The sequence below is a fragment of the Theropithecus gelada genome, chromosome 7b, assembly GCF_003255815.1.
Source record: "Theropithecus gelada isolate Dixy chromosome 7b, Tgel_1.0, whole genome shotgun sequence".
In the NCBI taxonomy this organism is placed as follows: Eukaryota; Metazoa; Chordata; class Mammalia; order Primates; family Cercopithecidae; genus Theropithecus; species Theropithecus gelada.
This window is the reverse complement of record NC_037675.1, coordinates 5357794-5380174: the sequence shown is the minus strand read 5'-3', so window position 1 is coordinate 5380174 and position 22381 is coordinate 5357794. Positions and strand designations below refer to the sequence as shown.

Sequence of the window (22381 nt, the reverse complement as noted above, 5' to 3'; positions counted from 1 at the left end):
ATCACCTGAGTCCAGGAGTTCGAGACCAGCCTGGGTAACATGGTGAAACCCCGTTTCTACTAAAAATACAAAAAAATTAGCCTGGCGTGGTGGTACACACCTGTAATCCCAGCTACTTGGGAGGCCGAGGCAGGAGAATCGCTTAAACCCAGGAGGCAGAGGTTACAGTGAGCTGTAATCACACCACTGTACTCTAACCTAGGTGACACAGCACGACTCCATCTCAAAAAAAACAAACAAACAAACAAACAAATTCCATGACTTATTGTGGGGAATTTAGAAAACACAGAGAAGCATATGCAGAAAATAAAACACACCCAGGAGCTCACCAAGACTATAGTTTCAACATTGGTGCATTACACCTTCTTTCTATACTTTTTTCTTTGTTACTTAGCATATTCTGCACATGGCTTTTTTCTCCTAACATTGTAGTGTAAGCCCCACCCCATGCTAGTACAATCCTTTGCGGACTCTGGTTTGACATGCAGGTTGATTTCTGTGCCCACCTGGATCCACATCCAAATGTAAGAGGAATAAACCCCCAATAACAAAGAACAGCAGAGGCAACAGCAGATGCAAGGTCAACATAGTTTAGGCAGCTGGGACGCGCAGAAAGGGAGATGTACCAGGCTTGGCAGAGTGGGAGAATTTGCAACTGAGAATCTGCAGAAGGGGAGACAGAAGCAAAGGAACTTGCTGTGACAAGACTCAGAAAGGGACAAGGCCAGGCATGGTGGCACATGCCTGTAATCCCAGCACTTTGGGAGGCTGAGGCGGGCGAATCACCTGAGGTCAGGAGTTTGAGCCCAGCCTGGCCAACATGGTGAAACCCCAAAGCTACTAAAAATATAAAAATTAGCCAGGCGTGGTGGCAGGCATCTGTAATCCCAGCTACTCAGGAGGCTGAGGCAGGAGAATTGCTTGAATCCGGGGGGTGGAGGGTGAAGTGAGCCAAGATTGGGCCACTGCACTCCAGCCTGGGTGACAGCAGGATTCTGTCTCAAAAATAAATAAATAAATGAATAAATAAAAATTAAAGGGACAAGTCAGCAAGGGACAGAGGGGAGGTGAAGACTGCAAACAGGAAGATGAAGTCAAAGTCTACAGAAGGAGTCATTCAACCCCCAAGTCCCCACTTCCTTCCTTGTAGAGGGCAGTACCCCTCACCACCCCCATGAGAGAGATTGAACCAGGAGGCTCAGAAAGTGGGGTCACCAGACTACAGTGGGAGGGTTGCTGGATTGCAAAGAGGGTCAGAGGTGAAAGTTTCTATACTGAAAGGCGGCACCCTAATTCCCCTCCCTCCTGTGTCCCAGAATGGGAGTACTACCAGCCTCACTGCACAAGACAGAAGCTCACTCTCTGGAAAAACTGCATGGTCTCGAGAGAACAAACCCATGGATGCTAATTTTTGAGGGTCCCCAGTGAAGAGTTACTTGGCCACCCAGTCACCTCACAATGAAATCCCGCAGACAACACACTCCACCTTCTCATGGAGCTTCCAATCACATTTTGTTTGTATTCCTCTCAAATCCAAAGGGGTGGCTCAACCTCCAACTTGAAAAGAGGCCAAAACAAACACAAAACTCAAGAGGAAACGAGTCAATGGAAAAAAAAAAAAAAAGAAAACTTCATAAGAGCCTGTAATAAATATCCTCCGAGAGTGAAGAGAAGACATTTCATAGGATGCTGGAATCAGAAAGAGCACTTGGAAATTTAAAAATATGACAGAAGAAATGAAAACAATTTCTAGGTGAGGTGGTGTACAAAGCTGAGGGAACCTCCCACGGGGCAGAACAAAAAGTCAACAAGCTGGAAAACAGAAGAGAAAAAGAAAACTAGAGGATGAAAGCAAGATAAATAAGCTGGATTTACAAGGGTTCCAGAAAGAGATAATTGGAAAAAAGGAGGGGAATAAAGTTTAAAGAAACAATACAAAATCTTCCAATACTAGATGATGTGAATGCCAGTCCTGATTGGAAAATGTAGTTGGAGAAGAGGCCCAAACCAAGGCCCACCAGGACTGAGAGATGCTCCCAAAGTTTCCAGAAGGGAGGAAAACTAGTCACATTCAAATCACTGGAAATAAGAATGGCTCTGGGCATCTCATCAGCAACATGACAAGCCTGATGTCAGTGGAGCAAGACCTTAAACATTCAGAGGAATGATTTCCCATCTTGAAACTTCTAAACTCAGCTGAACGCTCAATCCTGTGTGAGAGTGGAGTAAAGACATTTCAGATGATCTACCCCAGAAAAGCCACCTCTCATGAACCCTTTCTCAAAATCTCCTGGAAGATGTACTCCCCTATGAGAGGAAAAAAAATCAAGAAAGAATCTGTGGGATGCAGAAAACACAGTAGAGGGAGGCACCTCCAAGCATGGGAGCTGTGTGGCAGCTCTGGAAGAGAGCAGGCAGAATAGGACTCCAAGAGGAGTTCAGTTTCAAAACTGGGCTGGGCACAGTGGCTCATGCCTGTAATCCTAACACTTTGGGAGGCCAAGGAGGGAGGACTCCTTGAAGCCAGGTGTTCCAGACCATCCTGGCCAATACAGAAAGATCCCATCTCTACAAAAAAATTTAAAAATTTAAAAATAGCTGGGCATGGTGGTACACATCTGAGGTCCCAGCTACTGGAGAAACTGAGGCAGGAGGATCCCTTGAGCCTAGGTATTTGAGGATGCAGTGAAGCGTGATTGCACTGCTGCACTCCAGCTTGGGCAAGAGAGTGAGACCTTGTCTCTAAACAAACAAACAAACAAAAACTTGACCTATTGTGTGATACATTTGTAACTGTGTACAAAAAAGGAAACATAAACATAGTACTCTACACGGCTCAGCAGAGAATGCTATTTAGATAATCACAATAAAGCAAATGCTTAACACTGATTTGACTAAATATTATGATTTAACTACATTAGGAGGATGGGGGAATGTGGGGAAGGCAGGTAAGAGGGTTGAAACTTCATTTACCAAAATATCTCATTTACCATAATGGATCTTAATTAAAAGATAATTGAACCTTTTTTTTTTTTTTTTTTTTTGAGATGGAATCTTGCTCTGTCACCCAGGCTGGAGTGCAGTAGCACCATCTTGGCTCACTGCAAGCTCCGCCTCCCAGGTTCATGCCATTCTCCTGCCTCAGCCTTCAGAGTAGCTGAGACTACAGGTGCCCGCCACCACGCCCGGCTAATTTTTTGTATTTTTAGTAGAGATGAGGTTTCACCATGTTAGCCAGGATGGTCTTGATCTCCTGACCTCATGATCCACCTGCCTCAGCCTCCCAAAGTGCTAGGATTACAGTTGTGAGCCACTGTGCCTGGCCCAATAATTGAACATTTTTTAATGAAAAAAGATCTCTTCAAGCATGATTTAATGGCTGCATATTACACCCTCAAATGAATATTCTACAGTTTAACCAATCTTCAACCTTTAGACATTTAAGTATTTGTGTTTTGTTTGCTTTTTGTCTTTTATAAACTGCTGCAGTGAGCATCCTATGGGTGTAGCTTATTCATCCAGAATAAGCTTGAGTTTCCTTTTGGTCTCCCAAGTGGTTGCCTCAGCCCTCAAATAGGCCCCTATGCTCAGCATTAAAATACTCCAAAGCAGCCAATACCCACATCTCCCTCATAGCGCAAGTGGGCTGGCCAGGCAGGTAGAGGCCTGCCCATCTTACAGAGGAGTTAACTGGGCCTGAGAAAGGGCTGCCCAAGGCCACACAGCTGGCAAAAGATAGGTCTTCTGGCCCTCAGCATGGTGGCCTTTTCTGTGCCTTCTGAAAGCATTAATTCTCCATATTTCAAGTCAACAAACTTTGCTGAATTCTCCACGACCTTTATTTTTTTGCCCCACACAGCCTCCTCACCTCCTCAGTGCCTGCTTACTCACCTTGATGTCCGTCCATCTCACTCTTTCACCTGTGTGCTCTCAGGAGAGAACCTGACAAGGCAATCTTCCTTTTTTTTTTTGTTTTGGTTTTTTGTTTTGCTTTTGAAGGTTCCCTGACCAGGAGCCCAATAAGCAATAGTCTATTAACTTCCTAATAGTGCACTTTCAGGCACTGGGGAGAACTGGTTCTTGAACCCTGCCATGCACCTCCATACCTTCATGGGGCCATAGACCTCGGAGCGGTCGAACATGAGCTTGAAGTAGCTCAGGCTGCTCAGGGCGGCCTCCCAGGGCATGTACTCTGTCTCTTCAATCAGGAAGAGGGTGTTGGTCAGCGCCAGAGTGACAGGGACCTTACGGGCACTGGGAATAAACAGAGGGGCCCAAGTAAAGCACCCCTACCCAGCCCAGCCACAGACTAGGAACCCCAGGCCAGGCCCTCAAAGATGCTCCACACCCCTAGGTCCCCTGTATCTGCTCCTGGAACCTGAGGTCCCAGATTCCCAACTGAACCAGCTCAGGCATTTGCCATGGAAAAGGAGCTACATGGCTGCTGGGTGGTGCCACAAACAAGGCCCCATCCTCACCCATTGCCAGTCCTCCTCCCTTGCTTATTATCCCCATTTTACAGATGAGGAAACTGAGGCTCAGAGAAGTGAACTGACTTACCCAAGGTCACACACCTCACGAGAGACAGAGCTGAGATTCAAAAGGGCAAGAAACCCGTGTTCTTAACTCTGCCCATCTCTTCTTACTTTCTGGGCACTCTAGGCCTTTCTTTCTCCTCTTCCCCCTGCCTTCTGTACACATTTAGCTCACAAATGTCCTTGTCTATGGGTGACATCACTCATGTCCAAGAGCTTAGAGTATCTCACCCCAAGCAGAGTAGGTGCTCAATAAGTACCTGTTTATCCATGATGCATCCCTCCTGCCCTGTAAAGCCCAGATTTTTGGCACCTAGAACAGTGGCTTGGCACAGTCAGCCTTCAGGAAAAGCTTGGTGCAGCCGGGCACGGTGGCTCACACCTATAATCCCAGCCCTTTGGGATGCCAAGGCGGGTGGATCACCTGAGGCCAGGAGTTTGAGACCAGCCTGGTCAACATGGTGAAACCCCATCTCTACTAAAAATGCAAAAATTAGCCGGGCATGGTGGCACATGCCTTTAATTCCAGCTACTCAGGAGGCTGAGAAGGGAGAATTGCTTGAACCCAGGAGGTGGAGGTTGTAGTGAGCCAAGATCATGCCACTGCACTCCAGCCTGGGTGACAGAGCAAGACTCCATCTCAAAAAAAAAAAAAAAAGGGGTGGGGGGGCATGGCCGGGTACAATGGCTCATGCCTGTAATCCCAGCACTTTGGGAAGCTGAGGCGGGTGTATCACAAGGTCAGGAGTTCGAGACCAGCCTGACCAACATGATGTGAAACTCCGTCTCTACTAAAAATACAAAAATTAGCTGGGTGTGGTGGTGCAGGCCCGTAATCCCAGCTATTTGGGAGGCTGAGGCAGAGAATGGCTTAAACCTGGGAGGTGGAGGCTGCAGTGAGCTGAGATCACGCCACTGTACTCCAGCCTGGGCAACAGAGCGAGACTCTGTCTCAAAAAGAAAGAATAAAAATCAAAAACGAAAACAAAAAAGCTTGGTGCTGTGGAGTGGAGCACGGCTTTGGAGTTGGACAAGCCTCTGTCTGGCTGTCATGAACTACTGTGTGACTTTGGGCAAGGTGTCACATTCTTTATCTGTGAAATGGGTGTGTGGGGGCCCGGGGAGGGACGTCCAGGGAGCGCAGGAGCTCACTCCACAGCGCCTGGCATACGGGAAGGGCAACAGGAGGAGCGGGGCCTCATTGCAGACTCCGACGTGCTGAAGTCACGAGCTTCTGCAGCTGAGCCAGGAAGGCGAGAGCACTCACCTGGCCAGGTTGAAGGCATCATTAATGATCTGTGCCCGATTGATGACAGGGATGGCCTAGAATGCGAAGCAGAGCATGTGACCATGGGTTGGCTGTGGGTAGCAGGCCTTGCAGTCTCGGGCCTGTCCTGGGGCAGGGGGCAGGACGAGGGGTGGCAGACACCCACCAAGTGGTCTGTCTGCAGCTGAGTCTGAATCTTCCTCCAGTTCTCTTCGTCGTAGTTCACCCGGTAATAGCCCGTCACATTGAGGTTCAGCAGGACCCACTCATTGCCTGATGTTCTGAAGAGATTGTTCTGGGCTGTGGAGAGGGATGAGACCTGGGCAGGGCTGCTCAGAGGCCATGGGCTGACCCCTGGACCTCTTGCAAGAGCAGCTGCCCCTGCAGCCTGGCGCCACCTCACCCTCAAGCTTCTGGGGTGACGCTAAGGGTGGGGAAAGAAGGGGTGAAGAACTGGGCTGCCAGTGGCTTCACAGACCATAAGCCCATGAGGATGGCATGCCACTCCAAACCTCAGCACCTACCCTGCCTCCCCAGGCTGTGCACGGCCAGGCCAGCTGCCAGGCCGCTCACACTCAGCAACCCAGGCTGTTCCTCCTCCTTGCCCTCCTCCACACTCCATCACACCTGTCACCCAAGTGGGAACCACAGGCAGCTCCTCCTCTCCCTTCCCCTCCCATTCACCCAGTCCCCCGGTGCTGCTGTCTCTTCCTGGGGCTTAGTGCCCCTTCTCCCTGTGGGTCCCCCTCCTCCCTCGCTCCTCCCATACTTTGTTGCAGCAGTCAGAGGTCAGGGCCAATAGGTTGCTCATTTCCCACCTGCCCCATCCACTGTCTCCTGCAGACCCTGGGGCTCTTGGGGACCAGCTTTATCTCTTGCGCACACCTGTGCCCTAGCTACACTCAGTGCCCCCACTCCCTCCTACCTCTATCCCTGGCACTTGCTATCTCCTCTGCCTGGAATTCTTTTCTCTGCCACATTAGCCTGCCTGATTCCTATTCTTCCTCTAAGACTCAGCTCATCTCCGCTGGGAAGCCCTCCCTGACCTCTCCATGAACTCGAATCTCCCTTATTCCCAGCTCCATGTCCCCATACCTCACTCGCCCCAACCACAGACTCTGAAAGCACTCAGCACAGCACTAGATTGCCTCCAACTTCTTGCCCTCCTTCATCTGTAGCCTTGGCCAAGGCAGAGGATGACTTGTCATGCCCTTTGCTTCCTCAGTGCCTGGCTGAGTAGGGCTGCTCATAACATGTGCCAGGCACTACTTTAAGCATTTTATGTGGATTCTCTTTTTTTTTTTTTTTTTTTTTCTGAGACAGAGTTTCACTCTTGTTGCCCAGGCTAGAGTGCAATGGTGAGATCTTGGCTCACTGCAACCTCCACCTCCCAGGTTCAAGCAATTCTCCTGCCTCAGCCTCCCGAGTAGCTGGGATTACAGGCATGTGCCACCACACCCGGCTAATTTTGTATTTTTAGTAGAGATGGGGTTTCTCCAATGTTGGTCAGTCTGGTCTCGAACTCCCAACCCCAGGTGATCTGCTCACCTCAGCCTCCCAAAGTGCTAGGATTATAGGCGTGAGCCACCGTGCCCGGCCTAGGATTTTCTCCTTTAATCCTCACATAACCAATGGAGTTTTGCTCTTAGCCTCATTTTATAGATGAAGAACTAGAGACCAGAGAGGAATGGTAACTTGTCCAGAGTCACACAGCGAGGCAGCAGCAAAGTGGAGATTGGAACCAAGGAAGTCAACTCCATTTGTTGAATGTAATGGAATGGCCCATCACATTCCTTAGAACATGGGCCAGGAGCTAGGAGTATGGGGTGGGGGCTGCTGCCCACAAAAGTAGGGCTGGATTACCTCTTACATCCATCAGCCAGTAGTCCTCCTGCTGTCTGCCATCTCTGATGGATGTGATAGGCACAATCCACAGGTAACTGCAATTAAAGACCCAGAGGTGATGAGAGACGGCAGTGTGGTCACTGCCAGTGAGAAGCAGCTCTCCAGGCTCCCAGCTTCTGCCCAACTCTGGCTCCGAGTGCCCCTGATCTCCTGGCTCTGGAGGGAGGGTTTATCTACAGTGGCTGGGGCTAGGACCACAGGAGGCCAGTCCTACTATGGTCCCTTAGTAACCGTCCTCTACCCCACCCACCTGACCATGCCTCAGTGACCCCATCTGCTCACTTGAATTCTGAGGGGCGGGTAACATTGGAATCGGGGTCAAGGAGGAAGTGCTCCTGGGAAAGGGTCCCCGTGCTGGTATCCACCGTGATGACCGGGAAGCCCATCTGCAGGGTCCAGCGATCCATGATGTTGTGCACGGTGGTGGGGAGTTGGACGGACCGGTTGTTCACAGCCTGTGGGTCAAGCGAGAGGGCATGGCCATCAGTGGGCTGCCACCCTCCAGTCCCTGCCATCCAGGGCATCCTCTGCAGATTCTCGCCTCGACCCCAGGGGGCCACTTGTATGGGAGGCCTGGGAAGGGCACTGGGCCGGGAGCCGGAAGCTAGGGTCCCATCCAGCTCTGCCTCTCCTCGGCTGCTCGGTGCTGGACGAGCTGGAGAACTTCCCAGCAAATCTATGTGGCCCCCCATTCTGTGGTCCACCCTGAGGTGTGTATGTCAGGGAGGGGATGCCCAGGATGCCCATGGCTCTTCCTGAACAACACTGGGAGGATGACAAGAAAGAGAAGAGATGAGGGAAAGCCAGTGTTCGGGTGTCACAGGCAGGGGCGGGGGAGGGGGTCCTGGGGGTCGCATGAGGGAGGTGCACTTGTACTGGGGTGTGGGGCGGGGCTTAGGCACTGTTGCCATCTTCTTGGATCTTCGCTCATGTACCTGCATTGCCTTTGTCATCACAACAGAAAGCCAACATCATTTGTTAATAACTGAAGAAAGGAATCACCTAAGAACAGGGCCACACAGAGGGCAGAAGAGCATGTGGGGAGGAACCAGCTGGGGACCGCGGGCCGAGGGGCTCAGTAAAGAAGAGTGAGAGGGAAGGAGGGAAGGGAGGAGAGGTTGGCTTCAGAGGGAATGCAGAGGGGAAGTTGGGGCAGATCAAGGAAGGTAGTGGGGGAGACCCAGGCAATGACAGTGTCATGTCAGCAGCATCTCGGGGTCGGGGGATTGGAAAATTGCCCAGCAGGGACCTGGACCCCAGGTGTGACTCTGTGATGACAAGATCCTGGGTCTCGCTTCCCCAGTGAGACTGGCCCGGACTGGAAGTGCAGCAGGAACAGTGGGGGAGAAGCTGGACGGGAATTTGGGGCCCGGAACTCTGGAGGGGCTGTCGGTGAGGAGAGGACATGTCTGTCCTCTGGCTGAAGAGGCTGGCATTGGGCAGGGCTGCAGGGAAGGGGTGGGGGGCAGCTGTCAGGGAGCGGAAATGATGGGGGCAGGATGGAGAGCAGGTGGACTCCAACCCCGGGGGAGGCGGAGGAGCGGCGGCCTCTCGGGGAAGGCAGGAGGGTGCAGGCAGTCTGAGGGTTTGCCCCACACACAGGGGCTGTGCAGGGTCTGATGGAGAGGAACTCCAGGCGGGACAGGGGCAGAGGGCAGAGTTCTTGCTGAGGGTGGAGCTGTGTGCAGAGACGTGCCCGGAAGGTGCCAGCAGGGACACAGGGCAGCCAGGAGTGGGAGAAGATTGAATGCTCAGCTCCAGAGTTCCAGGCAGAGGCGGGTTTGGACTTGGGAACCATGAGGGCAGTTTCCTCACCAGGAAGGGGCTCTACAGCTCCCAACAAGGAGCCCACTGTAGCCTGAGGTCAGATGCCAGCCAGGGCCTGGACCACGGCCTCACTCAGACACCTCCTGCAAGGAGCCATCCTGGTGCCCACTCTAGGGAGGAGCAGCGGAGGCTCCATCCACCCTGCAGGGCTGGTCAGCTGGACCCATTCTCTTGTACACGTGCTGCCCCCAGGCACCTTCAGCATCTCAAGACCCCAACAGGATGGCTGTGGAGGGGCTGGCTGCTACTGACCTCCTGCAGGTGGTCCCACAGGTTCAGGTAGATGGTGTTCTGGTAGGCAAAGGTGTGGAGGTAGGACTGTGGAAAGACGGGGCACAGTGAGGGCACAGCTGGAGCCCCCCAGGTTCCCCCTCTGTGGTGGGCTGAGGCCCGGGTCAAGGGCCAGGGGCAGAAGGAGACCCACCCTCATGGCTGACCCAGGGTGCGGTACTCACTGCCAGGCCCTGCTTGAATACATCCTCGGACAGGAAGCTGGAGAGCATCCTGAGGACTGAGGCGCCCTGGGGAGGGGGTGAGGGGGTGCTCAGAAGGCTGTGCTGAGCCACCAGGACCCTGTGCCTCCAGACCCCAGCTTCAGCGAGGCCCCTCCAGGCCAAGTCCCCACCTCCCTCCCTGTGTCCCACGAGGAGTGGGCTGCACCTTGCTGTAGGAGATGGAGTCAAACAGCTCACTGATCTGGGCCGGCGTGTTGATCTCCGAGGCAGGACTGGACAGTGGGTGGGAGGAGGCCAGTGCATCCACGGCCATCACGCGGTACACTTCGTTCAGCACCATGAGGTCTTTCTGCAAATTCCCCAGGGCCATCAGGACACTGGCCTGGTAGCGGTGGCCCAGGTCTCCCTCCACGTCCCCCGCACTGGACCCCAGGGCAGCTGCTCACCAAGTTCCAGGTGGGCTCTGCATAGTCAGCACCCAGGTACTCCACGTAGGAGGCAAAGCCCTCGTTCAGCCACAGGTCATTCCACCACTCCATGGTCACCAGGTTCCCGAACCACTGTGGGGGGAGGGGTCAGCTGGGCAAGCCACGCCCAGGCCAGGCACTGAGAGTCCCCAGAACTACCCTCCCCAGGGCTGGCCACCTGCCAGGCACACTGGGGATTTCACCAACCCCATCGTGACCCCTTCCTGCTGCCCTGTCAGGCGGCACCCTCCTCCCTTCTCAGCAGCCTGGGGCGGAGCCTGGACCTGCACCATCTCCTCCTAGAGCCCCCGTTTCCTTCTCTGCACTCCCCGAGATGGGGGTCTACCTGGTGGGCCAGCTCGTGAGCAATCACAGTGACCACCCGCTCCTTGTTGCTGCTGGAGGAGGACAGCGGGTCGAACAGCAGGGAGTTCTCCCGGTAGGTCACCAGTCCCCAGTTCTCCATGGCGCCGGCGTTGAAGTCAGGCAGGCCAATCTGGTCTGGGGAGGCGAGGCCATTGGCAGGATGGCCTCCGGGAGTGGAATTCCAACCACTGCCTCCCTCCTCGAGGACCCCCACTCACCTGATTTTGGGAGTGGGTAGGGTGTGTCATAATGACTGGCAAAGAAGTTAAGGATGGGGCCTGTCACGTTCAGGGCATAATCGCCGTGACCCGCCGCAATGGCACTGGGCCGGGCCCAGATCCGGATCTGCAAGGTGTGAGGAAGAAGCAGGCCAGGGGCCCCTGTTTGATCCTGGGGCAGGTGGGCTGGGTCCCAGGGCCCAGTGGGCCAGGGGGATCCCCGATGGGCCAGGGCTGGGGGTCAATCAAGCTAAACCTAGAGACCTGGTCAGCAGAGGGAACACTAGGGGGGCCTGGAAGCTGTGGGTCCTAGAGAAGGGCCTTTGGAGAACACCAATCATCATAACCACCGTCTGTCTGGTACTGGTGGGTCAGAACTCCCTTCATGAGGAGAAACCATTGTTTTCACTTTTCAGGTGCAGAAATAGAGAACCAAAGAACAAGACACTTGCCTGAAATCACTCAGAGCTGGGATTCAAACCCTGGCCTAACGATTCCGAAACTGGTACAGGGATGAAGAGAACAGGAAGACCCCTCAAGCCAGGGCCAGCCCAGGTGAAGGAAAGATGGGCCCAGCCTCATACCAAGACACCATTGGATGGCGGCTTCTCCACGTAGGTGAACTCACTGACAATGAAGGCCAGCAAGTACGTGGACATCTTGGGCGTGGTGTCGAACTCGGTGACATTCCAGTTGGGGTCTTCTGGAAGTGGGGTGCTGGGACCTGGGCACAGAGCATGCGTGTGTGAGGATGCACCCTCCTGCCCCATACCCCAGCCCCAGGGTGCCTGCCCCCTGGCCATGTGGCCTCAGGCAGGGCCCACTCACCTTTGGGAGGCATGTTGGATAGGGCTGTGAGGTCCTTGGGGTGGATAAGCGTGATGTTGAACTCGGCCTTCATGGCCGGTTCATCAAAGCATGGGAAGGACTTCCGGGCATCTGGGGCCTCCATCTGTGTCGTGGCCACCACCCTGCCCCAACCAAAAAGTTAGAGGGTATGCCAGGGCTGAGGGTATGGGATGGGCTCTGAGGATGCTACCAGTCATGCAGGGAAAGGGGTACATGGAAGGCTGCCCCAGCCTAACCCCTTCTCCTGCTCCCGCCCCCGCCTCCCCTGGGAGCCTCCAGAGCCCTGCCAGGCCAGCTGACTGGTGGGGGTTGGGGCTCCTTCTGGATTTGGGGTGCCAGCAAGCTCTCAGGGACCTTGGGTGAGCTTCTCTCCTCTGAGCCTCAGTTTTCCTGCCTGTCCAAGGGACACTCCGTCCCTCATCCCCAGCTTCCTGGTGAGGGGTGGGGAAGCCCTCCCAGTTTGGTGCGTTGGCAGCTGCTCTGCCAGCAGCTGCAGGTGAAGCAATGGGCCAGCCTCGGGTTCCACAGGGTTCAAAGGCCTGCAAGTTAAGTCCTTCCTTGGCCCTCAGAATCCAGCCTTGCCTCGGCACCTCGGATCCACCCCACCGGGTAGCCCAGCTGACACTCACTTTTTGACATCGCCCTCCATGTACTCGCTGCGGTAGAAGCCCTTCAGGTCATCTGCCAACTCCCCCTCGAACTCACTGTCCATCTCATATTGGCTGTCCTTCACCAGGGAGCCCCTGAGGTGCACCACCAGGTACTCGGTGAGTTCCACCAGCTCGGTTCTGTCGATGTCGGGGGGCTGGGAGCCTCCCACACCACGCAGGACCACCCTGTGCCCCTGGATGAGGGTGTAGTTGAGCTTCTTGCTGTGGATGATGATGACGTCGGTGGCCTCCTTGCAGGTGAAACGGACGGTACTGGAGCCCTTAAAAATGTATAGGCCCCTGTCATCGGGGGTGAGGTATGGCCTCAGCGTCACCTGGTAGGAATCGGGTTTCAGCGTGTTGGGGAGGCGGTAACGGTTCCACAGTATGCTTTGGTCCAAAGTGGTGGCCAAGGTGGGGTTGCTGGTAGTAGCTGAGGCAGACGGGGTGGTGGAGGCCTCGAGGGAGCTCTTGGCATTCTTGTTCTTCTCCTGGGAGTACACCACTGACAGTGCGATGATCGTGCACACGGCCGCCACGCCCAGGAGGATCCCCAGGATGCCCAGGGACTTGGAAATGTAGAAGCCCTTGGCCATGGTGATGGTGGGGAGGCGGCTCAGGGAGCCTCAGGCCAGGCGGAGAACGGAGCAGCCCCAGGCTGGGCTTATATCCCTGAAGGGGAGGAGCCCCACAACAGGCAGACTGGGCAAAAATTAACCAGGGCTCCAACAGGCGAAGGTCACTGGACTGGGCAGGGGCACACTCTGCCTGGGGAGAGAAGATTCAGGAACAGTGTGTAGAGCTGGGCTTGGGGGTGCCTGCTGGAAGCAAACAGTGTCTGGTTACAGGCTGCAGGCAGCCTGGGATCAGGCCTGAGGGCTGAAGGGCAGGCTGCCGGCTAAGGGCCCAGCAGGCAGAGCAAGTGGCCAGGTGGCATTGCATTGATCTGCTTGAGAGCTGAGAGGGTGGGAACAGCATCAGAACTGAGGTTAGAGTCAGGGAAGGACTTCCCGAGGCGAGAGATGGGAGGTGCACAGAGAAGGGTTCCTGGCTCCTATTAAGAACACACTGGGGTCACCCCTTTGGTTGTATCTCTGGAAGGATGCCAGGAGCTCCTCAGTGACAAGGTCCCAGCCTCCCTTTCATTCTTCAAGAGCAGAGAGTTCCTCCAGGTTCCCCTCCCTGCCGCTTCTTGCCAAATACTTTTTCCTCCATTATCAGCTCATGGACTAAAATGAAATGAGTTGTTTTGCTTTTTTGCTGAAGGCTTCATCTCTTTCCAGCTGTGACCTTGAGCAGGTAACTTTACCCTTCTGAACCTCTCTCCTCATAAATAAATAACAGTATTTGCCTCTCAGGTTTGTTGAACAGATTTAATGAGAAAACACATTAAACACCAAATAGTAGAATGATTAAAAATCATTCCCGGCTGGGCGCGGTGGCTCATGCTTGTAATCCCAGCACTTTGGGAGGCTGAGGTGGGTGGATCACGAGGTTAGGAGTTCAAGACCAGGCTGGCCAACATGGTGAAACCCCATCTCTACTAAAAATACAAAAAAATTAGCTGGGCGTGGTGGCAAGCGCCTGTATTCCTAGCTACTCAGGAGGCCGAGGCAGAGAATTGCTTGAATCCAGGAGGCAGAGGTTGCAGTGAGCCGAGATCGCACCACTGCACTCCAGCCTGGGTGACAGAGCAAGACTCCGACTCAAAAGAAAAAAATAAAATCATTTCCTTCTTTTTTACCCAAAGCTCAATGATTGCCTCTTTCTATCCTTGGTAGAAATGAAGATATTACTTACTATACTCAATAAAATACACATCTTACAGGAAAATTATGTTCATTGTCACTTTCCCCATCCACCAGCCCAGTTTCTCAGACCTCGACACCGCCTGACCTCACTCCACATCCAATTCACCCACATTCCCCCATCGCAAGATGCACTTGTCAAAGCCATTCTTATCATTTATGTGGACACCGCAGGGCCCTTATGGACTCCCTGCCTCCATTTGGGCCTGCTTGAACCTGCTCAACACAAATTGGATCATTTTATGACACTGCTAAAAAACCTTCCTTCTGCTTGTAGAGTCCAGACCAGACCTTCTAAAGGAACCCACAAGCCTGGGTACAATCAGCCTGCCCATTTCCTGGCCTCGTCCCCTCTGTTGCAGTGCCCTAGCCACTCTGGCCATCATCAAGCTCCAGGGCCCTGGCACATCTGTTCCCTCTGCCTGGATCTTCTCTTCCCTATTGCCTTGGTTAATTCCTTTCCATCCTACAAGTCTTCCGCAGGGAAGCTGCCCTGACCTCCCTGACCACATCAAGCTCCTGTGAGCTCCATTAGCTCCACAAACCTGTTCTGCAAAGCCCCAGAACTCAGTGCAGTCTTCCCTTTGATCTGTGTAGTGATAACTTGAGTCCTGGACTGCAGGCCCCGTGATAGCAGGGCCTCACCAGCACTTAGCACAGTGCCTGGCACACAGTAGGTCCTCATTACTGAGATGTTGAGTGGATGCGCACATGCATGAAGAACTGAGTAAATGAATGAATGAGTCAGTCCAGGAGAAACTCCTTACCAAAGTCTTTCTGGCCTCTGTCTCCCAGCTTGTCCTCACCCTACACCTGCCCCAGGAGAAGTGCTTGCCTCTTCTGAGCCCTTCTCCAAGCATGGCAGGCAGGCAGGACGCAGGTCGGGCCCAAGCATGCCAGGGCCCACATGCCTTCCTGCTCCCTCAGCTCTGCTCCCTGAGGGCCTCACTTGTCTGTTGCCCCTGCCACCCCTGAGCTTGCAGGAAGGCTTGTTAAATAAATGCAATGTGTGAATTGAAGGGACACGTGGATTAATTCAATCAGGCATAAGCAAAACACAAATGCCTGCCACCTCTCATCTGGTGTGTGGAGGCTGAGTCTGAGCACAGGGTCTTTGGGGGAGTCCTGGGTGCCCACCTTTGAGACTGAGGGTGCTCTGAGCCTTTGGCACTTCCCCAAGGGGCCTTGGTCTGGGACCAGCGTGGACTTCCTACTGCAGTGACCAGCAGCCACCCCATTAGGCTTGGGTGATGACCCCAAGGGGCACTCGTGCAAAATCAGGTGTCGGGAAGGGTTCCAGCTTGGGCGTGGTGAGAGAAGGAGTAGTGGCTCCCAGTGCATGCTGCCAGGCTCCTCCCATCAGGGTGGAATTTGCCAAGCGAGGCCATCTTTATAGCACCCCCCAGGCTGGCACTGGGGTGCCATGCCTGCCCCTGAACAGCCTTTTGATATGTCCCTAACTGAGCCTGCAGCCCCCTCCCACCTTTGCAACAGAAAGACCCACAAGTCGGCCTGAACTAGTCCCTTTTCTAAACAAAGAAAGAGGCCCTGCCTGGCCCACCATGGTCTCTTCCTGTTTGCTTTGGATTCAGACCATAGGCCCAGCTGGCTGGAATCTTTTACTCTTCTGGACAAGGCCGCTGGTCTTCCAAGTTGGTGCAGCAGGTAGCCCAAAGTTGGCTCTATAATGAGAGGTCCCTGCTCTAGGCACCAGGCCAACCCAGGCTGGGGGCATAGAGACAGCCAGGCTCTGCAACCCCCACCTTCAGGAACACACAAAAGGGCTTCCCTCCTCCAGTCCCCTGCCACAGCCCAGGCCTGGCCACTTCCACACTCCATCGGGCAGTGGCAGCTATGCTGCCCTCACCTGTCACCCAACCCCACCAGCACACATCAGCAGAGGGCTCTTCCTAAGAGTGTGGGTGGGACTCTCCCATTCAAACCTGGTGCCCAGCCCCTCACTGCCTGCAGAGTGAAACCTCAACTCTGGCTTGGGCCTTAATACCTTCTGTGAACTTGACCCTCTGGCCTGTCCTCTTTCTACTGCCCACTGTGGCTCCAGCTGCCAGCGTCTCCCCAGATCATCTGGGCTTTTTCATACCTCTGTGACTTTGCTCATCCTGTTCCCATTGCCAGGAATGCCTTTCCTCTCCCTCTCGTCAAACTCCTACTCATCCTTCAAAACCCAACTCAATGTCACTGCCTTATCATGCACACCAGCGCCCCCTCCCCTCTGTGCTTCCCCAGTCTCCAGTTCCCACCTCTATCACAGCACTTAGGAAAACGCCACTGAGGCCGAGCTCGGTGGCTCACGCCTGTAATCCCAGCACTTTGGGAGTCCAAGGCGGCCAGATCACGAGGTCAGGAGTTCGAGACCAGCCTGGCCAATACAGTGAAACCCTGTCTCTAATAAAAATACAAAAAATAAGCTGGGCGTGGTAACAGGTGCCTGTAATCCTAGCTACTCAGGAGGCTGAGGCAGGAGAATCACTTGAACCTGGGAGGCGGAGGTTGCAGTGAGCCGGGATCTCATCATTGTATTCCAGCCCGGGGGACAGTGCAAGACTCCATCTCAAAAAATAAATAAATAAAAATACAAAATTAGCTGGGCGTGGTGGCGCACACCTGTAGTCCCAGCTACTTGGGGGGCTGAGGCAGAAGAATCGCTCGAACCCAGGAGGTGGAGGTTGCAGTGAGCGGAGATCGTGCCACTGCTCTCCAGTCTGAACGACAACAGAATGAGACTCTGTTTCAAAAAATAAAAAAAAAAAAGAAAAGAAAAACCCTAGTGATGTGTTCAAAAGCCTGACGCTATGCGTAAGCACCCCAAAGGAAGGCTTGGTGGCTTCGTATGCCCCTCCATGCCTAGCACAAGGCAGGAGCCCAATACATGTTGGCCAAATGAATGGCAACACCCACAGTCCTTGCCATGACCTATAGGCCCCGTGTAATCCAGCCCCCAGTGATTCTTTGGCCTCATCTCAAGCCCTCTCCCCTGTCACTTCTGTGTTCCACCCCAGCGGTCTCTTTCAGTTCAAGTCCAACCTGTTCTTCCCTCCTTCATTCTCCCTTCCTCCCTACACACAAGCTGATCCTTGGGCCTGGAAAGCTTCCTGCCTTTGCCTCATCCACTGCTCACTTGCCCTGGAGACTCACGTCAGTGGTACTGCCCCTAGGCAGCCCTCCAAGTGCCTCCATGGGGGTAGCACCAGGTGTGCCGTATCCTCCACACCTGGCATGCAGTGGGCGGGCAACACGTGCTTGTGGAATGGGGCATCAATGCAAGAATGAGAGACAGCAGTTAAGGATGGAACTTCAGAGTCTTGATCCTCGGGACAGGTTCCATCTTCCCTATCCGACATTCCTTCCTGGGCTTCTGGACTGTGCACAAACCACCTTCGTGATTCACCTTTGTGATTATTTACTTCGTATTTTTCTTTAAATCAATTCACTTTCTTAGCCTCCTTCTGAGCAATAATAAAATCACAGTTGGATGTGTTAATTTATATTAACAATTCATGACTATTGGTTTAAGAATTGTTCCTCGGCCGGGCGTGTTGGCTCATGCTTGCAATCCCAGCACTTTGGGAGGCCAAGGCGAGCAGATCACGAGGTCAGGAGATCGAGACCATCCTGGCTAACACGGTGAAACCCCATCTCTACTAAAAATACAAAAAATTACCCGGTCGTGGTGGCGGGTGCCTCAGCCTACTCGGGAGGCTGAGGCAGGAGAATGGCGTGAACCTGGGAGGCGAAGGTTGCAGTGAGCCAGGATTGTGCTACAGCACTCCAGCCTGGGTGACAGAGTGAGACTCCGTCTCAATAAAAAAAAAAAAAGAAAAAAGAAAAAAATTGTTCCTCTAGGTAGCTCCTAAAAGCATCTTGTCCAGCTGCACCCGCCTTGGGAACTGCTGCTCCACCCTGTATGATGTTGGGGGTGGCGGCCCTTCGGGTTGTCTTTGGCTCTTTCTGCCAGTGAGCAGAATGCATGTGTTCCTTTCACTGTGAATTTCTTGACGGAGTAGAATCTGAGCTCTCAACCTACCTCAACTAAAGCAGCCTTTCTATGGGTTTATGTATTTCTTCCCTGCCTATGTTTTAGCCCAGAAAACTTAAGTTCTTCTAAACTAAAACCAAAGCCAAAACCAAAAAACATGAAGGTTGACAATGATCATGCCAGGGCATATCTAAGTCACAGGGACAGTGTGGAAGATACCCACACTTGTGGGTGGGGAGAGGTTCTTTGGTCTCAGATGTGAAGTGTAAGAGGCTTTCTACTCTAATATGAAGACTCCAGGAGCCTGGGAGGGGCTGTGGCCGGGACAGCGGAGCACCTGTGGCCGGGTAAGCTGCTGTGTGATCCACGCTCCATCCCTGACCACTGGGTCCTTGGGTAGGCCCCACTCACTCCCACTCAGTGTCCCTGACTGTGAACTATGAGGCTGGGTAGACTGGGAGCTCAGGGACAACTTGGGGCTCATCTGTCTGCTCTGAGGGAGCAGTGAGTGAGAAGGGTAGGGATGAGGCTGGGGCTGGGCCAGGGCACACTCCGTCCCCGCAGGCCCCTGCCTTTCTCCCAGGCTTCTGAGGCCTCTGTCCATAGCTGCATCACCCCAGGGTGCTTCCTCTGGGAGCCCTGGCCATTGCTCCCTCCTGCAAGAACCTCAGAAGGCCCCAGTGGGAAGTTGCCTCTCATCAGCCTCTTCAGCCCAGTGCAGGGCACACAGGAGGGAAGGAGCAGAGGCCTTTGTGGGTGGGGGAAGTACACATAGGGGCCACAGATCCTGCCTGGCAACTCCTGTCTGCCAAATAGGGGGTAATTATCCTGGTGGGGCACATAGTAGGTGAAACAGCACCTACTATGTGCCCTACCAGGATAATCACCTCCATTTGGCAAATGAAGACACCGAGGCACAGAAAGGTTAAGTGATTTGCCCAAGGTCACTAGTTAGCTAGTTAGCAGCAGGTTCAACAGCTTAACTACATATGCCTCCTAAAAATGTCCTCCCATACAGTCCCCCACATCTACTGTGGCAGTGCCCAGGGGAGTTGAAGACCACAGGAGGAGACACACACCCATTTGGCCAGACCAGGGCTGGGAGCTGAGGGGTAGTTCTCGGAAGTAGAACTTGTCACCCAGGGAGTGCTGGGGGCTGCTTCCAGACACAGGCCTGTGGAGGACACACATCTTGCCTCCAAGGTGTGACTGGGACCACTGTAGAGCCAGGAGTGACAGGCACCCGGGGTGGAGCCCAGGCTGGGAATAGATGGCTGCCAGCCAATGTGGATGAGGGCACCCCAGGGCCTCGGTGTGCGGCTGACACACTGTCCATGCCACGCCTCCAGGGCTGTCCAGGAGCCCCAGAATAGGCTTCCACATCTCCCACCAGAGCCACAGCCCAGGAACTGGACCGAGTTCCAATACCTCTACCTCTTCTGACATGGGGACCCCCATCTATGTTCTCAGAATGCCTAGCATACAATTCTTACAGTGATGGGGCTGGAAGCCTTAGCTTAAAGGCTGTAGGGGTGTAAGGAGCGCCAGGGTGTAACGAAGGTCCCACTCCCCAGAAGGCTCTGGGGGAAGCACAGGGCAGGGGGCAAGGCTGCCTGAAGACACTGGGCCAGTTTCCCCATCTGTGAAGTGGGAGCAGCGCTCTTGGTGGCCTCCTTGCACTCATTGTGTGGCCTTGGAGGCTAGGGCTCCACAGGAAGGTGGCCGAGAGTGGATGAGGGCCACATGGGCCCAGCACGCCCTCCCACAGGGAGAGGGGAGTCCACCTTCTCACCTGCCCAGCTCCTCCATACCAAATGGGGCCAGCCAGCCTTCCTGTGGGACAGAGGCCGTCCCCACTTCCTCCTGGCCACCCCTGCCGCACACGCCCACCTCCCCAACACAAAATACATGCCCTGAGGGGCCCTCTGGTCCAAGCCTCCCCTTTCACAGGTGAATTAACTGAGGCCCAGTAAGGCCAGGGCGTTTAGAGACTCAGGGATGAAGCCACATCGGACCTCAGGTCTGGCTGAGACCAGGGCTCTGACCACCCCCGAACGCGGCCTGGCGGGTGCAGTCCGGGAGCTGAGGTGGGGGAGGAGTGGGGATCAAGTCACAAAACCCCAGGACATAGCCCACCTGGGCCGTCCTGGCCCACCGCATTGCTGGGGGATATGGAGTCATTTGAGGAAAGGATCCCATTGGCCCAGTTTGGGGAACCCCTTCCCAGACCAAGACTGGATTGCAATGGGGCCCTGGATCTGTCTCAGTTGCTCACCAGGGAGGGCGTGGAATAGGCTCCACAACCCCCAAACCTCGGTCCCCATCCGTGCCCCGGCATCTTGGCCAGGTTGTAGGAGCGAGGGAGAACGCGACTGTAACGCGGGCGTTGAGCACTTAGAGTTCCCCTTCCTCTTCACCAAGGGCTGCGGCGGAGGTTTTAGACCGAGGCGCGAGATCTAAGGTTAAAGAAGGGGCCTCTGAGCCCAGTCTTGGCCAGAGACCCCACAGGCGGGCCGGGTTCGCCCTTCGCATTCGGCCGCTCCCCACCCACGAAGGACGGAGTGGCCGCGACCGAGCTGGGTCCACCCTGCTGCAGCTTGGCTCCGCTCCGCCGCCCTTCCCGTCTGTCCTCCCCAGGCTCACGCCGCCCTCGCCCACCCTGGGGCCCCCTCCCCAGATGGGAGCCCCTCCGACCCCTGCGAGGCCTGCTGGGGACCCACTTGGCCGCGAGATCGTAGTGGGAGCTCGGCCAAAAGAATTCTTCGCTTTCCCTGGTCCTCAGTTTTCCCATCTGGAAAGAGGGGCGTCGCGGCCGCAGAAGTCCAGCTCCCCAAGCGCCAAGCGTTGGGTCTGCAGCTCCCTCGGTTCCCGCGCACCCAATGGCCGCGAGACCCCTACCCGCGCCCGCAGCCCCCGCCCTCCCGCCCCACTTGCCTGGGCCGCGGGGCGCTGGACCCTGGAGGGTTCCGAGCCTTCGGGACACCGCGCCGCGCCGCCGCCGTCCCTGCCCCGCCAGCACTGGACTCCTCCTTGCCCGTCTTTTTAAAGGGAAGTAACCTGACCCGACCACTACTCCTCCCGATTCAGCCCTAGCCGGCCGCCCGCCTGCAGCTCCGCCCGGGCTCCGCCCCTGCCCGCCCGCCAGCCCACGGCTTCCCGGGAGCCCCCCTAGGCTCCTCCGCTCCTCCGACGGCCCGGCCTTCCCCCCCGGGCCTGGGATGCACCAAGGCTCCAGCCGCCCCCGACGGGGCCCCCGTCGCCGAAGCCCGCAGGCCCCACCGGCCACATCTGGACGGCATCTGCCGCGGGGGAGGGGCTCGGAGCCGCGCCCCGAGTGTCCCGCAGGGAGCTTAGCGCATCCGGGGCAGGAAGCCCGCGCATCCCGTGCAGACGGGTGGTGCAGATAACGGACCCACCACAGCACTCAGTTCGACTTTCTTGGTACCTGGGGCTCCCAGCGCAGAAGGCTAAGGGAAGTAGCACGACTTTGCGAAAAAGCACCGGAGTCGGGAACACGCGCTTCTCATTTTTTCTTTTTCCTTTTTTTGTTTTTGAGACATAGTCTTGCTCTGTCACCCAGACTGGAGTGCAGTGGCGCTTTCTCCGCTCACTGCAACTTCCTCCTCCCGGGTTCAAGCAATTATCCTGCCTCAGCCTCCCAAGTAACTGGGATTACAGGCGCACACCACCACGCCTGGTTAATTTTTGGATTATTAGTTGAGACAGAGTTTCACCATGTTGGCAAGGCTGGTCTTGAACTCCTGACCTCAAGTGATCCGCCCGCCTCGGCCTCCCAAAGTGCTGAGATTACAGGCGTGAGCCACCGCACCTGGCCTGCGCCTCTCATCTTGATCCTGCTTGCAGAGGTTGTGTAGCCGCGGGAGCCCCGCCCGGGTGGAGCCATGACCGGCAGGGCTCCCCATCTCTGAGCAACTTTACTGGGCGGTACCAGATAATATTTGTGTTGCTTCCCTGTGGCTGCGGTAACACAAACGTAAAACAACACAAATTTACTATCTTACAAGTTTTGTAAAATC

The 22381-nt window shown here is 54.9% G+C and overlaps 1 protein-coding gene across 1 annotated transcript in view; it reads right to left on the bottom strand.

Annotated features, from left to right (window-relative positions):
- ANPEP (alanyl aminopeptidase, membrane) overlaps window positions 1-21918 on the bottom strand; it is a 31435-nt gene extending 9517 nt beyond the window's left edge. Inside the window, exons 1-15 of the mRNA XM_025392256.1 lie at window positions 21790-21918; window positions 12519-13357; window positions 11869-12011; window positions 11625-11764; window positions 11041-11167; window positions 10803-10957; window positions 10436-10549; window positions 10195-10338; window positions 9990-10055; window positions 9787-9852; window positions 7990-8162; window positions 7666-7742; window positions 5969-6102; window positions 5803-5858; window positions 4107-4254 (exon numbers count right to left, since the gene is read on the bottom strand). Of these exons, the coding sequence (XP_025248041.1) occupies window positions 4107-4254; window positions 5803-5858; window positions 5969-6102; window positions 7666-7742; window positions 7990-8162; window positions 9787-9852; window positions 9990-10055; window positions 10195-10338; window positions 10436-10549; window positions 10803-10957; window positions 11041-11167; window positions 11625-11764; window positions 11869-12011; window positions 12519-13135 (2160 nt within the window). The 5' untranslated portion in view covers window positions 13136-13357; window positions 21790-21918. The remainder of the gene's footprint in view (window positions 1-4106; window positions 4255-5802; window positions 5859-5968; window positions 6103-7665; window positions 7743-7989; window positions 8163-9786; window positions 9853-9989; window positions 10056-10194; window positions 10339-10435; window positions 10550-10802; window positions 10958-11040; window positions 11168-11624; window positions 11765-11868; window positions 12012-12518; window positions 13358-21789) is intronic.
- Between the last annotated feature and the right edge of the window lie 463 nt (window positions 21919-22381).